The following is a 17,623-nucleotide window of genomic DNA, read 5'->3' on the forward strand; positions in this document are numbered from 1 at the left end:
TTTTCCCCTTCGTTTTTTTTTTTTTTTTTTTTTCATCCGATTCATTCGATTTTCCGTTGCGTTCGCTATGAAATGTCGCGTTCCGTGGGATCGACATCCAGTTGATTGAAACTGTTCTTCCTTTACATTTTTTAAATTGGGAAAGCTTGTTGAGTATATATATTTGTTATTGAATTAGAAAATTTTTAACGCAAATTGTTTCGTTTCTTTTACTTTATCTTTTCTTGTCTAATTGAATTGGAAACTATGTTTTTCCTTCTCTTTTCTTTTCAAAGTGAATTTAAGTGGATTACGACGTCGTTTGGATTTTGAAGACGATGGTACGTGATTTCGCACGGTGGATCTTATTTCGGTTTTAATAGACAGAGCTTCTCTGGCCGCGGTTATTCGCTGTTTTATTTACGGAAGGGGATACTCCTTCTGAGTTGAGAGCACGAGCACTTTGCGAGCCCGTGAACTGCAGTGACTCGCTTGTGTATATGTATATACATATGGAAATGTGTGTGTGTGTGTGTACCTATCTTCTTATTCTGGTTGATTAAAAATGCTCCGGTAAAGCTTGATGAATTTCCATCGCGCGCGAAAGCTGCCTCGTCTCGCGTTCTGAAAACGCCGACTTCATCCGTGGGATGTTCATTAAATTTGCATTATCCTCCTAGAACAATTTCTTTTCAAGTTGCAGCTCTGCTATTTCCTAACCATATATCAATTATACATGTACCTATTCCCCGAACAATTTCCTTTTATTCTACGTTAAAATTGTACTTTTCCTTACAACTTACAAGCAACATAGAAATATTTAAAAAAGCCAAATGCCACAATAAATTAAAAGAGGGAAATTCTTCGTACGTACATTGCACTTTATAAAATATTCATCTTTTGAGGGGATATTGGTACACATGTAGATATACAGAGTTCCTCTTTCAAAAGATACAAAGGGAGTTTACGTTATTGTTAAATATTTTCTAATATTATCTCGTTTAATATTTTTAAGTATAATTGAAGAAATTAAAAATAATTAACTTCTTCCGGTATTAAGCAACAAATTTATTAAAAAGTTAATTACTTCCCTATCTTGAGATGCAGTAAATATAGCGAATATTCTTCCACGGATCGTACATATTAGGGGCGTTCAAGCCGAAAATTAAACTTGGACTATTTTCATTTGTAATTCTGTAACGTTGCAATTACATCGTTTCTTGCTTTGTGATCGCTCCGAAAAAACCTTCGGCCAACCGGCGGATCACGTGCACGCGATTTTCTCTATTTACTTATTATAGTTCCCGTTTTATTCTTATCTTTCTATTCCATTTTTCTTCTCTCTCTTTTTTTTCCCGTTAGAAATTACAATACCGAAATTACACGTATTTTCTTATGGAAGCTGCACGCATGAAATTCATGGGAATCGCGCTGCGTAAATCACAACGATAAGTCTGGCCGAATCACCGAGTCAATTAATTCCTGTGAAATCCACCGAGCCACGAGTTAGCATGTCCACTTGTGCGTGCACTTTCTAAAGCGGCAAGAATGCAATTTCTACATGTCTACACATATGTACTGTACGTACACTATTGCTCATAAGCATCCGGACGCATCGATCGATTTGTAATAACAGTATGTAAATTTTATCGAAGCGTACGAGTAATAACTCCATAATGATGAATTAGGTATTTGAGGCAACGCTTACTATTATATTTTCTTATGGAATCGCCAGGTTATAAATATAGATTAGTTATTAAAAAACATAGCAATAATAAATTTCAGCATTTATTATATATATGTATTAATACATTTGTTAAAAATGTCTCCAGTTCTATTAACATGGGAAGTGCTTCTATTAATTAATTTAGAAGACCCTCCTTAATCCATTTTATAATTCAAAAGTCAAAGAACGTGGAGATAAAGAATCTGTCAAATAACGAACAGCTTCTATAAGACATGACAACTACAAGCGTCAGTTTTATTGTTACGTGACTTTCAAAAATCAATTTAATCAAGTTATAATGTATTATTATACGTAGCTATAGCAATTACGGAGGATAAAATCATTGCAGTTTGATTTGACCGTAATTTTCTAATTAAGATACACCTTGTCGAGAATAAACGAGTGTTCGAATACCTTTGAGCTGTAGCGTATGTACAGTGTTTTCCTCAAATCCGCCACGGCGTTTCGAGTGAGAGAATATTCTTTAACACGATGTTTCACGTACTTACGTCTCCCTGCGCGAGGATGTGCTCCGAGTATTAATTATTCCCGCTTTCTTTGCATTCCTCCCTCGCCATGGCTTACGTGCGTCTTTTGTTAAGGCTGTACTTGCTCGCTGGAATCGATGCTGTTCAATAGCGAATGTAATCTTCCACCGAGGCTGTTCGAAATTGCGACTGATTCTACGTGTTGGGAATCGAGAGAACCGTGTTCGTGGCGCGATGTTATTAGAGCTTGTTAACGGTCTTTTAAGTTCGCATGTGTTCCATCTTCTGGACAGGGACTTCGTAAGGTTGCCTTGAGAATATCAATATACAGGGTGTATCATAACGTATGGGAGTCACTTTAGGAATGAACAAAAGGCACGAAAACAATGAAAATGAACACGTGTCCTATCTGATCTTGTTCCAAAATTATAACCATCTTTGTGTTTCAATAATCTGCAGCTGTTTACCTTTTTAAAAAATGCTCGAAATGGTTACCCTCGATCTGTATACAAACTCACAGTGGTCGTGTTAAGGAATCTCGCAAAAATTCCAGGTGTATATCGAATAATACAGATCGAGAGTAATCATTTGGGACACCTTCTATGTTCCGGATTACTGAAACATAAAAATAGCTGTAAATTTGAAACAAGGATAGGTAGAACACCTGTTTGTTTGAATTTTTACCATTGTCTTTTCGTTTCCTGTCCACTCCTGAAATAGACCCCATATGTTACGATACAACTTGTATATTGCCAATATTTCAATGTTCTCAACTAAAAGGGATCAATTTGTACTGGTAATACAATATTATCAATATCTATTGATAAACTACATTTTCGTTGGGAATCTTGAAATATTGACAATATTACCTAACATTTTGGGCACGTTGAATTTTCTCCCTTTTAATCTTAAATCTTCTTCGATTTGATTAATACTTTTATGATTTATGATTTATATATAGCTAGTAATCCTGACTATTCACTTGATTTTAGTTAAATCAATATATATTTGGAACGAGTTAAATTATAATTAGTAAGCTGTGGATGTTCGTGCATATCCGACAAACGTAAATAACGAAAACTGTACGAGGTTTCGCATAGATCAAAGATCAAAACGAAACGATTTTGTTAGATATTTTAGTCGCACCGCGCGACGCAAAGCTCGGAAATGGAGGTACCACAGAAGCGTGTGCAGCAATGATTGTTTAAATGGGAAACAATTACTACTCTCATTGGGGAGGGATTTCGATCCAGTAGAAATTCAGCTTTGGTATTTATGATACTCACATCTAGAATTACAATGTGTGCTTTTAGAGGCACGGAAACGCGTTTTGGAGCAATGAAACCGACTATGGCTGCAATTTTCAAGTAATTACTCGAACGAGTAATGAGAATCGATACTTCGAACCTGTTATAAAGTTTCGCGCCAGTCTTCCATCATTTTATATTTTATTACGCGAGAATATTGTATATTTAATCAATATTGACACGTAAAACAAGATCGAAGCTCGTTACTATTGTCATAACAAACCATACTGTTCTCATTTTGGACATTTCATTCTTATTGTTCTTGATATTTGTTTAATTTCATTATTTGTCCATTAGGTAACGTTTCATAAACAACATTTCACTGGTCGTGACGAACTATTCAATGAATGCATACTTGCCTGATTATATTCAGCAGCCAGTTTCCTGCAGTTTGAGCTGCACAAATAATCGTAATCGGTATTTGTCACTGGGCAGAGACATTAGTAATCGTTTTACTGTCTCGTTTATGTTAATTTTTGCTAACCCATAACGACTCTGCGTTTGTTTTCATCGTTTTGCATTTCTCTGTTCCAACTCTGTTACAAACGAGTGAAATGACGCTCTGTTAATCCTCTTGTATTCGTGGATAAGATATCTTGTGATGCAATGTTGTTTATGCGATGCTCTGAACCAGATATTTCGCGTTTTCTTTTACAACAAAACGCAAGATATCTCGTTCGTGGATCTTTGTAAGAAATAGTTTGAGACGTCTCATTTATTGGCGTGGCAGAGTTAAGAACACTAACCGTAAGTTCTATTATACTTTCAACCCTAAGCAAACATAGTTTTCCATTCATCCCAGGCAAACTAGGTCGTCCATGTCCAAGCCTAATTTTTTTTACTATTCCACGCTTAAAAAAAATTTTAAACAGATCTGGGATGTCCCACGATGCTTCTATTATATTATCCAAGCATACTTTTAAATCAAATGTTTGAGACCCTTTTCGATAAAAGTAAAAATTTACGAATACCAGCTTTTTTTTATCTCTTGGCCCACATTCTATTGTGTTTTACGCTTTTGTAAAATCTGATAAAATTTTTGGAAGCTCGCCAATATCTCTATTATATTATAGAATTACTTTTTACATCAAATGTTCGAAATCTTTTTTTTTTTGAGAAAAGTAAAAATTAGATGAAGAGAAATCGAAGGATGGACCTTTTCCATCTCTGGGCTTAAACTTTTACCATGTTTTCTAAAAAATCTGGTAAAAATCCTAGCACGCTCATTAGTAACTTTGTTGCTTTATAGAATCGCTTATTAAGCCAGACGTGTATTCATGCGTGACTTTGTTAATTCTAAATAACGATATCAAATAAATATTAAATACTACTATACTAATATCAAACGCATCAGATATCTTATTCCAAGTATCGTCTGAACAAAATTGCTTCACCAGATATGTCTATAAATGTGAAAGGACTAAAAATCTGCTGGTTCATTTGCACGAACCGAAAGTTTCCGATCGAAACGTTCTTTCATTGTCGACTATTGTCAAAATACTATTGTATCCTATTGCATTCTACGTTCGATTGTTATCGAGCCAACTAGCTGGACTGCAACCCCGAGGATTGCGTTGACACTATCCAAAAAATCGGAATTTTCACCGCGTTCCTTGATCCTTTTGGTCGGCCATGTATATTCGCGGATCATCCGATTCGTAGTCACCGACTTTGTCTTCGTGGTACGAGACCAGTGGCACAAAGAGTTTCCAATAGCGTTTCACGAAGAAAGCGGTCGCGGTTCTCCTCAAAGAAATCGTTTATCCTCCTTTGTGGGCGCGGTCGAGATCATTAAACACGCGGATATGCGTCTTCTTCGAGCTTTTTCTGGAACAGGAGATTGGATCCTTTTTTCACGAACGGTATCAACGCGTATTTTAATCACATCAAACTTTGAATTTCTATTTCGATGGGTTATCCGTAAATGTGACCCATCTTTTGTACGAGAGAAAAAGTTGAGAAAAGATAATGAAAAAGTTGGTTGGTCTTGTTCCCAATCATTAATTCTTGGTCATTGGATCTGAGCTGCGAATAACTTTCGTATTAGTTTTCGAATTTGAGATCTTGAATGACCGTGGTCCGGACTTATTTGCATAGGCCTTACTTTTCAAGTATTCCCGAAGGAAAATGTCTGGTGCTGTTAGGTGAGAGGAGTGATGGACCAATGAATTCACCGTAATCCTCTTTGTATTTGCATAACGGATTACTGACTTTGATAAAAGTTGTATTATAGCGACAAATTGTTGAGGCGTCAAACGACCGTAATAAAATTGTATGACCCATACTACACGATTGTTAGCTAATGATTGATATGACTTCAACACAAAACAAATGACGCTAAAACAGAAAGGTATCGATCCTTCCACGACACACCTTTATTATGAATATAATAAAACACATCATCTCGTGTATCGAAAAATAAGAGTTGAAACTTGTACATATTATCAGACCTGTTATACTAACGTGCGAAAATTTCCACAACAGCCATAACTAGGTAACTTGTAAAATTTCGCTACTAACGTTACTTTAATCCAACAACGAAGTCCTGATTTCTCCCAAGTGCCCATCTACACGAAAACTACGCTATCGTCGAAACTTTTATCCACTAGCTTCAGCATGAAATTTTTCCAAATATATGCATTTTTACTAAGTACACACGATATACATACATCGAGGGATATTGCCGCGACAAAAGTATCGTTGCATCATTTTTCCAAACCTTTGCCAACACCGAAGAAGATCCTGTAGAAAATTGGAACGTCCCCATTCGCCGGTTCAGGAGACCGGATCGCGATTTTCGTTCGAAAATAGAGAGGAACCTCTGTGTGCTTCCGCCGCTCGTTTATCCCGTATTCATTCGAACTGGATGAATCCTTTATCCCTTGTACGTCCTTACAATACGTTGCTTTCTCCCATAGGACAGGACCAATGGTTCCTGGTATATCTTTCTCGAATTTTGAATCAGTCGTTGAACAAAATGTTTCCACGTCAAGAATCACGTTTGATGTTCTTTCAGAAGTAGAAATGCAGAGTGTTGAGCCAGTTAGAGCTTCCCGCGAAAAGACATTCGCTTTTAGATGTGTTATCGACAGCTAGTTTTTTCGAGGATGGGCAAGGTTTTTTATAGAATTTTCGCAAGCGTGAATCCTAAATTTCTAATCATGATTTGTCAAGTTTCGCTGATAATTAGATTGCAGATATTTATGCAATGTTATATTTCTGTGAATATAACTAAGGAAAGGAAATTTAGATAAAAAGTCGTTCCATCTATCAAACGTTATAACGAATACTTTGGATGCTTTATTTATTTTTACATATCATATGTATTATCTACATCTTTGTACGTTTCTTTCACGAACACATAAAAGTAATCTACGTAAACGATATTGATTTAATTGTGCAAGAACGCTCTATAGTTGTTTTAAATTTCAAAGGAGTCGTCGGGCAAGATGTTCCCAAGTAAAAAGCCCCTCTCAATCTTTTTCTTTTTCAATGATGGAACAACACATCCTCAGAGTTTCGACGATTTTCGACGTCTCGCGAAAAGGCATCCGCTTTTATGGCATTCAGTAACCAGTTTTCCTTCGTCCCCATTGCACAGCGTCGTTCAACGGCGACAACAATAGCACACGCGTCAAATAGAAAGTACACACAGTAGCCAGGCTTCGAACAACGGGTTGCGTCACGCTCGCTCGAGGAATGTTCGAGCATTCCTCTGTTTTCTGTTATTCCGGCGTTGCATTTTCTTTTTTCCCCTTTCCTTTTTTTTTATTCGCTCTTTATCCTGTTGTTCCTTTTCTCCACGACGTTTTTCCCTCGACCTGTTTCGCCCGGCTTCGTTCTTTGTTCCGTCGCGTGCCAGGCGACAGTTTGAAAACGCTCCTTTTCACGCGGTTCGACAATGCGAGCCGCGAAAGGAGGAAAGCATTACGTTGGTATCATTAGTAGCGCGTGGAAAATACGCTTTTTCCACCAAGTAGCCAACTTTCTACCCGCCAACGGGGCATAGAAATGATCTGGAACGACCGATATCGCGGAGTATCCGCGTTTTGACACGCAGTTCATCGGAGAATCGGACACATCGGAGAGTTAATCAGATCGGAACACACCGGCTCCCTTGCGATTTCCTCCTGATGCTGATTTTCATCGTGACGTGTCGGTCCTTTGTCCTCTGTTTGACGGTATACAGAATTAATTTCTATTGTTTGCTTCGCGAGTTGGAGGATAGAATAGCCTTTTTTGTATGAAAATAGGTCAGAATTTTTAAATCGTTTTATTAGCGATGTTTGATGGAAGTAGAGAGCAATGAAAGTAGGTCAGAATTTTGAAGTTGTTTTATCATTTTTAAGCGTAATAGTATTTCGAAATTATTTTATTAATTTGATTTGTAATATCGTAATAACTAGTGTTTGTTATATAAAAAAGATGAAAATTTTAAAAGCGTTTTATAATTTTTAATTGTAATAGTATTTTTGAGTCGTTTTACAATTTTTTAAATCGTAATAGTACGAAGCGAAGGTCAGGCTGATTTTTTTTTTATAAAGGTGGAAAATTTTAGAATCGTTCTATAATATTTAATTGTAATAGAACGAAGTAAAAGTTAGCGGTGATTTTTTTGTATCAGTATCTTAATATTATTTTAGTATCGATTTGCTTAATATTAGATTTTATGATAATATTAGTCATTCATTTTTCACTTATCTTTTATGCGTGTTACGGTGAATATTCACGAGCTCTTTTGTGTTCATGCCCCAACGGGCAGGCAAACGAGTTACTAATTACACACGGTTGTATTCATAAAATTTGTGCAATTTCTTTATCAAGGGAATAGCTTGTAAATGAGGCCAATTAAGTCGTCAGATAAATGTTTTTATTATAATGTACGATTTATACAATCATAATTGGATTATTTTAATTACATTTTTATTGATAATCATTTTCAATAGCCGATTATCTTGTTGCGTTGAATATTTTTCAGTTACTTATCTTTTTACATTCTTATTTTTAATTTACGACTGTTCTTGATTAACGCAATAAAATACGAAATATATTACCAAATGTCTCCAACAGTAGAACACGAGACATAAGTTAGTTCGATATTATTACAATATATGCTATCCTCGATATTAATTGCAATGTTATCATGAGAAACATTGAAGCCTGACACTTAAATAGATGTATAGTTTGGAATTTTCGGATACTAGAATTTTCATCAATCTTCCAAATTAATATCATGTTGCTTCAATCTATTATAAACGATCAACATCCACGATTACAACATGTCGTCCAATTATGAATTCCGCACGGTACGTTCGAGAAACCTTAGAGCGTTCGTTTTTGGGTGTCGTGTATCGCAACAGACGAGCCCGGTGAAATAACATCGACTAACAAAGCCTAGGGGATGCTCAGTTTGGACTGATAGGCCATGGTCGTAGAATTCAGCATATATCCGCTTTCGAAACGAGTCTCTTCTTTGAAATTGTTTGCAGAGAAAGCGACATGAAAGCTGGTTTTAAACGTGGCTGGTAACTCTATGTAACCATGGAACACACTTATTAGCGGACATTTTTATTTTACTCGTTCGGATTCACGGGACGAATCCATTAACTCGTGTGTTTCCACTCCTCGAATCTCTATCGACGTTCTGACTCTTTGTAAACGTACACTCTTGTCCAAGAGTATGCGGAGACTTGCTGACATTCGATCAAATGTATTTTAATTACAAAAATTGTGATCAAATAAAACTGCATTGATTTTATTCTATAGCTTTTATTCTATAGATTTTATTCTATACAGCTACGTATAATAGTATATTATAGCTTGATTAAATTGATTTTTGAAAGTCAATATGTAATAATAATAAAACTGACGTTTGTAATTGTTATATCTCATACAACTAATCTTTGCTACTTTACAAGATTTTTATCCTCAGATTTGTCATCTTTTTAATTATAAGACAGATTAGGAAGAGCTTTCTAAATTAATAGACGGACTTTCAATGTTAATACAGCTGCTGATATTTAAATAGAAAATATATCTACTATTATACATAGCAAATTCTAAAATATTGCTATATATAAAAGTTGCCATGTTTAGATTTATTAATTTTTATTTTTTATTTTATTTTTATTAATTTAGATTTACGGTCTGTCGATTCCATAACCAAAATTATCAATGTTACTTCTAATTCATTATTAATTTGTACACTTCGGCAAAATTCACATACCACGAATCGATCCAAGTATCGTCGACCAAACTTATGAAGATACTTATGAACGATAGAGTGCTGCTCCAAATGGGTCATTTAGGCATCTTACGAAGGCACAAGTAAGAAAACGACTATATGATATATAATGTATCTTAGCATATACGAATCGAATCTTGCAAGCTGCTACTTCAACGAAAATAAAAGGAGCACTGACAACGTGGCGTGATTATGTCTCCTCGACGTGAAAATACGTTTTCTCAATCGGTGTTCCGAGACTCTTGCGAAAACGTGCAAGTCAGAAGTGTTCAGCACTTAACGTATAACGTTTTCGAACAACGAGGAACCAAAGTGGAAAGTTGTTTCCTGCGGAAGAATAGAAAACGTTCCTCTGCTTGAGCCATGAATGGGCATCTTCTTAATGGCGCGCAATATCGCCGGCTTGCATATTGTACGCGTACTTCCGGTATGAAAGGTAATGCTCGTTATTGTCTGGATGCAATCGGCTACACAACAAACGTCGCTCTCAAGGAACGCTTTCCAGGCTTTTCGGAAGAGATCCGTGGATTTCATAGGTAATTTTCTTCCTGGAAATTCTATTCTAAGTGGTATTATCAATGGCAAACGAGACGTTCGTACAGTATAGGCAAAGATAGCCAATTTACATATGGATGGAGCTGGATGAAAGTCATTTTGTTGGCTGTCGTGGAATATTTCATATTCTCCATAGTTTTTATTTCATTTCACCGGGGAAGTTTTGGAATTATGAATTCATATTACGAAGTTTGAAATTAGATTGTAGTATCTATTCGAAGTTAATTGTTCTGCTCTCTTTTTCAATGTATATTGAAGGGAATTTGACAAGTTTATAAGATTTAACGAAACCTGACTATTTATAACATATTGATAAATTATTCCTTTGTCCTTATTCAGCTAGGTCGGAATTAGCTTTAAAAAATTTGCCCTCTTTCCCGAATTTGTTCTAAAATCTATTTTAAAATATGTTTTTACTTTTGCATATTCTCATCGTGTATTGTATTTGTAGTATTATCTTTATCATGGATATTTTAAAACATAGTACAAAATATATACAATATTTCATAATATATAATTAAATATAGTATAATATTTCTGTATTTTATTATATGAACATATTTTCCAATATTTTATGGGGAAAATTTACGAATCGTGTCGACAAGTTTACGTAAGCCCACATGTTTTTCGATATGTTATGCATTTCCCACATTAATTTTCCATTAGCGCTTTACAATTACGTTACAGAGTTGTTACGAATAGTCGATCGTTCGAGGGGAACGTGGTCGCTTTCTAGCGGAGGAAAGTCTGGAAAAAATGTAGGAAGTACTAATAAACGGCTCAAACCGATGATCTATAATGCACTGACCATGCTATGGCATAGTGATGATATAAACGTTCCACGATACATACATACTTTCTATTTTCGTCGAGCCTACGCTTGTACCACTGAGCTACTTATCAACAAGGATGCAGTCGAATTGGAGGATCTTCTTTGTTCTTCCGTTTCTTCTTTCGTGGAAATGGTCCACCACAACGTTCGTATATGCACTGTACCATTACATCAGTTTAAAAGGTCCTTCTTAATCTGTTTTACATATATTCGAAAAATCAAAGAATCTCAAGATAAAGAATTTGTCAAATAACAGAATAGTTCTATAGAGTATAATAACTTCAAACGCCGGTTTTATCATTGCTCAGGTGATTGCGACGAATAAAATCATCGCAGTTCGATATGACCGGAATTTTGTAATTAAAACGTATCTTGTCAAAAGTAAGTAAATTACTTACTTTTGAACGATAGTGTATGCAAGACGTGTACAATGTGCGCGTGTATGCATGGATTTATACATTCGTGGAGGTCATTCACGATTTCCATCGGTCGACGACCTATGGGAGAGACCACTCCACTCGAAACTCATTTAAAAGTACCTTTCCACGAAAGTGTTCCACCGATGACGCACGGATGAGTCCATGCTTGTGATCGAGGATTGGTTATATATGTATGCATGACAATAGAAAGTTAACTCGAGAGAGCTCGACCCGGAAGGAACATCGATGATGACGAAGTGACCCACATCCTGTGTGTATTAGCCTTGGGAGAGAAGGCTGATCTTTCTGGCCCATGGACCGTTTTGTGGTCCGTTGGAAATCCGAAACCAAAACGTAGGTCGACGAAAGAATGCATGTGACATCCTTGATTTTCTAAGAAAATTGAATTTAGGTTGTAATTCGATGGCTCAGTCGAAACTTTTTCAGTGAAAGATCAAAATTAGGGAAGAAACATTTGGTTTGATGTTTTGAGAAGCATGGAGATATGATATAGTGTAACAGTCCTGTTGTGCTGCTTTGATCTTGTATTTTAATCATCGAACCTATGAAAGAGAATACGTATCTTGTTAATATAATATAATATATAATAAATTATATAATATAATAAATTACAATACAGAATCTGTTTGGCGTGGGAGTTTTTAAAATGATTTTTAAAACACTTGTTCGAGAGTTGTTGTTAGATGAGTTAATTTTAGAGATTGATATGGACATAAAAGCTATGGGACGGAAGCTTCAAAACTTCTTTACTGTCACCTGTTTACGTCAGTTCGATGATGACCGTTAAAAGCATCTAGTCGATATTCGCTTTAAAGTGGAAAGTTCTGCTATTCGTTTAGTTAATCAGCAAACAGTTGATCATTGTAAAATTATAAAATAATTTCCGAGGAACATAAACGACATAGTTAGCTACAAAAATTAGATAGTTTGTAAATTTTATATATAAAATATTGAGTCGCTTAGACAATTTCTTCATTTTATTATCAGAACACATGGTTCGTATTAAACATTCAAAAGTCGAGCAATTTGTACGTAAATTCCAGTTTTATGCGAATTCAATTATCAATTCACCTATTTATCTATAAAAAATAATTCACAATAACAAACTTTAAATAACAAATATTTATTATCGTACAAAAAGAAAAGAATAAATTAAGAACCGAATTCAGGATACTCATATACTTGTCTAATCAATAGTAAAAACTTTCCCCATTATTCTTTCCGACGAAGTATACTCTAAAACGAGAAGGGAAGGAAAGTTATAGCATCATAAAGCTAAATTCGAAAAATTTATCAAAATCCCTTACATTTTTCACTGCGTTAGCCTACGGACAATCGAAAGTAAAATTTCTTTCCATTGTGACTTCGTAATCGCAGAGATTGCTATAACATAGCAATTTTGCCACAGGCAATATCCCAAGGCAACGTTCCTTGTTTAAACGTTTCAACACGATGAAATTGTTGCGGAGATATGCGAAGAGCGCGGGCCACGCTTTTTGGGTATCAATTACTAGCAGGCCGCGTAGAAATTAGAATTTTCGGCATAATAGCTGCGTAACGACCGTTCCGGAGTAATCTTAACGTGATCATCGATGTAATTACCAGAACGATGGCGGATGAAGGGAGTCGCGAATACGCTCTCTTTCTCGATGCATTATTCATACGGACGGGATATACCCTAAATTCAAAGGCTTCCCAGAGGATGTAACCGTTGGTAATTTCGCCATCGACGCAAACCCGGTGTCGTACGAAGCTTGAAATGGCAGATATAAGAATCGTCCTCTCTTCTACATTTCGTGATGCTACGTAGGTCTCTTGCATTTGAAGATTACACGAGAAAAATATATAACACTATTTTTGCTTATTGTTGAATCTATGATTTCGAAGATACAATTTTAATACTTAAGAATCCTTAAGCACTGTGAGTGATATTTCTATCCAGTATATGAATGCAAGTGATCGTTTTATTATTATTTGACATTGGGTAAAAAATAGAGGAATTGTTGTTTGCGATGGTTATAAATAACATCACGATGATGTTAATCCTTAATTGCTGTAGACGTTGAGACATACGTAATTGCTATAGGCGGTCTCACAGACCGCTAATGTTTATTGCATATATTGTTACGCACATACAGATATAAGTGTTCTTCCTTCACATACATTAACAAGGGAGAGATGCAAGTCTATTAAACAATAGCAAATGTATTGAAAACATCTTTTTTTTAATAATTATTTATCATTACAAGTTATACAGAAAGGTAGAATGAAAGTTTCACACTCGTTCTATAGTAGCTAAAGGTTGAAGCAAAACTTGCATAGGAAGAAATTCCAACCACGATAATCTTCGGGCGTTAATAGGACACGGTTAACAAGAGAAATATGTAATTAATTAGGTTTAAAGATACGAAGGTCGGCTGATAATTAATGCACACTCGCCTATATCTAAGAATACATAATCTAAAAAAGAAGAAAATAAAATTACAATTAACTAGATACAAAACATCGTATTTATTTTTTAATATAATCGCCGCTATCTTCGATGCATTTTTGTCAACGGGTGACGAGCTTCTTCATTCTGCCAATGCAGAATTCTGTCGACCTACTTTTGGCGAACGACTTCACACTTGCCTTGACTTTATCGTCTGACATGAAATGAATACTTTCCAAGGTCCCTTTCTATTCGGGAAAGAAATGGTAAAAAATATCGGAAGGAGTCAGATCTGAACTACAACATTTGACCTGACCACTTTAACTTGCCAATGGAAACGGTTCCGCATAAATGCGCTAAAGCAAATCGGCTTAGCTGGCCAGTAGATTTCCGGCTCAAGGCGGGCGTAGGACAATTTGAAATTCTAAATTTGCAAAAGCGTCAAGTGTTGTGCGTGCGGTATGCGGCCGAATGTTGTCACGCTGCGATGATATCCAGTTCGAGTTCCAAATCCGGCATGTAGACGTCTTCGTAAACGCTTCATGGTCTTTAATATCGTGGCATATACGTGCTACTAAACGGCGAAGAATTTCCGCAAGCGCAGTGTTTACCGCCATCAGAAACTCGATTACTGCACTTCGCTCGAATCTCGTTGACATCGCATTGATATTCAACCTCACTCTAAACGTTACTGTTGGTGATTGCGTCAAACAAACTTATTGAGACTCGGTATGTTTATAAAGAAGGGCTGTAGCTATAAAATGAGCGATCACGCAGAGTCTTAACTCTTTTCGTTCTTGCGATACAGACGAGCGTGCATTACTTATCAGCCGATCATCGTATAAACTATAAGGTGTTTTGATCATGGAAGATTATAAGGTACCGTATATGTATAGTACGAGAGGATGAAAAGTATAATAACGTGATAATAAATATCTCTGAAACGTTCGCGATAATGACAAAAAAAATTAATTTATTAAAAGCAATTAAAATCGCCCTCTTATTAAGATGAATTTCTCGGAAAGCGTTTTAAGCTAAAAAATTGGCCGCCTGTAAAAAATGGCCACTGTATCTCATTATTGAATTATGAATATTTATGCATATGCAGGAGGTTGAAATTTAAATAACACAGTTATAAAAATATAAATGCAAAAATATACGAACTATCCAAAATATTAATTAATTTAATCAATTCATAATATATCGCAGTATTTTTTTTTTTTTTATCCTTTTCAGTGCTCGTAAAAAGCATAAATTTGCATAAACGCTTATAATCTACCTGTTATATGGTTTCTGGTTTGCGGTTCTTATTTGCATTTCCTAAATGAAACAATCGATGTGCATTTAATATCGTGAGGAACATGAAGACGAAGGAAAAGGGAGACGAACACTTCTAAGGGAAGCTTGGAAGTTCTCCCATAGACTTAAATTGAATTTTCATGAAAAATACGAAGTTCCGTATCGTTATTAAAAGTGAGTGGCTCGTTTAAATTTGAGATTAAAGCAAAACACACTGAAGGAAGGATGGGGGATTAATGTAAGAGACTGCCCCAAGATTTGAGAATATTTAACAAAACGTGCGCAAACTAAGTGAAAGACTGGAAAGTGAAACAGCTGAAAGAACAAGCTACTAGAGGCTGCTTTGATTTACATATTTCTTAATATCTAATATAATTCTTATCGACGATTATCTGACACTGCAAAGGAAATATATAGCATGGCTAATAACTTTCATCATTTTGAGTATCTGCATTATTTTTAGAGATATGGGAAAATTAGGCTTACAAAAGTGGCAAACGAAAGAGACCATAATATTAGTTGAAGTCAGTGAATCAGTTGAAATTATAAATTCTGGTCCGTTTAAAAAAATGAAAAACTCGAAATTATACGTTATTTTGCATCAGATACGACAAAGAAATAACTCTTTTCTAAACTAAACTTCTTCATTCCAAATTTCCTGCCATTTTATTACATCACCAAAGGTTTAAAAGATCCATGAAACTGTTTAAAATTTTCCACCAAGCATCCTGAGGTTTCGCTCTAACAATTTTACGAGGGAAAATATCGAAGATACCGCGAGGGGCGAAGGAATGAGAAACAGGAAGGGGAAAGCAAATCTCCCCCTTTTTTTTTTTTTTACCTTTAATCATCTTTTTAGCCCTGTTGGAACGGTGGCCACAATGAAAATATCCGTGTACCAGAGCGGAATGGGTGGGAGGGTGGTGGCGGGCGAAGAAACGTCGCCGACGTCGAAGTTGTAACGAGGAACAAAGGAAGGTGAAAAGAAACGAAAACGTCGCCGACAATTCGTAGATCTCGAAGCTGACTCTGGGGCTCATGAATAACGGAGAGGAACGCATTAGAATATTCTCCGCGGCATAACGAATAAGAAGACATAACTTCCATTGTTATTCTCCCTTTTAAAGAAGGGAATCCCTAAGTTGCATGAGCGCGTCGTCCTCGTCGCTTTGCCCACGCCGCAGATGCAGTTTTCCAAGAGTGCCACTTGCAACCGGTTATAGAATTAAAGATTATTTTCCATCTGCCTATTAACAGCGAGACAAAGATAAAGCGACATCGGGTCGATGTTCTTGAACTGCAAAATTAATTGCAATCCGCGACCGCTGCGCCACAATCGTTCTATTGTTGAATACTGCAGCTATTATCCCATCTTCTTTCTGTTTAGAAAATGTACCGTTACGTTTTATATGATGAAAGAAGAAACTTCTTATATTTTCGTACTCTTCCTTTTAATATTAGTGGAAAATTAGTTTTTTATATACAAGAAAGTATACAAGAGAATTAGTTTGGTACTGATAAGTTATTTGTTCTTTTTTTCTTTGAGAGGAAAAAGGATTTCTTAGTTTCATATTTCTTTTAGTTCCTTTAGTGTCGTTTTATTAAGACACACTTAATGTGGATTTTTTAAGGACAGGCTTAATAATACCGTTATGGAAACGACAGGTCAAACTTTTTTAATCAAGGAAGATGGCAGGAATGAAGACAGACACAATTCATTTAACTTTATAAACGTTCCCAATAATGGCGATAATTTCCCTGATAACAAGAGAAATTACGCTTCTTTTAGTTAATTTATATTATGGGATTCTGCAGTTTAGAGAGACAGACATACCAATAAGGTATTGAACAACTAATATTATCTGCATTGAACATCTGCTCTGTTTTCAAGAGTTTACTAGTACTTAAATGCATTACAATTCATTAATAGATCTCCTAGAAAATGTTTTATAATATTTTAAGCCTCTAAAAGTACCATCGCACTTATTAGCAATATGATAATCTCAAGCTCATTCATTCAAGACATTAAAGAAACATCTTACAGTGATCATGAAGGGAGAAGTGTAACAATACGCTGTAATAGCACTGTAATATGACACTGCAATATAATAATACAAATATAATACCACTATATATTGGTATTCAAGGAAACGAACAAGCAGATAAGGCAGCAAAACTAACAGCTAACACAAGAGAACATAAAAAATTATCAACTACGTCACATACAATGATACAAGAAATTATTTAAATACTTTCATAAAATAGCATTCCATAGGAACATTAGCTATAAGATGCATGGAAATATATGGAGCAAGCTGATGG

At 35.6% G+C, this 17,623-nt stretch overlaps 1 protein-coding gene across 3 annotated transcripts in view; it reads left to right on the forward strand.

Annotated features, from left to right (window-relative positions):
- Window positions 1-17,623, forward strand: part of LOC100746730 (balbiani ring protein 3) — a 33,055-nt gene that overhangs the window by 979 nt on the left and 14,453 nt on the right. Inside the window, exons 1-2 of one of the 3 annotated variants that reach the window (XM_024366971.2) lie at window positions 14,812-14,881; window positions 16,161-16,279. The exons of 1 other annotated variant lie outside the window; for it this stretch is intronic. In XM_024366971.2, the coding sequence (XP_024222739.1) occupies window positions 14,867-14,881; window positions 16,161-16,279 (134 nt within the window). In that variant the 5' untranslated portion in view covers window positions 14,812-14,866. Of the gene's footprint in view, window positions 1-14,735; window positions 14,882-16,160; window positions 16,280-17,623 lie in introns of those variants that run through there. One more of the 3 variants, XM_003488755.4, reaches the window with a different exon arrangement.

The sequence above is a fragment of the Bombus impatiens genome, unplaced genomic scaffold (assembly GCF_000188095.3).
Source record: "Bombus impatiens unplaced genomic scaffold, BIMP_2.2 scf_0263, whole genome shotgun sequence".
NCBI lineage: Eukaryota > Metazoa > Arthropoda > Insecta > Hymenoptera > Apidae > Bombus > Bombus impatiens.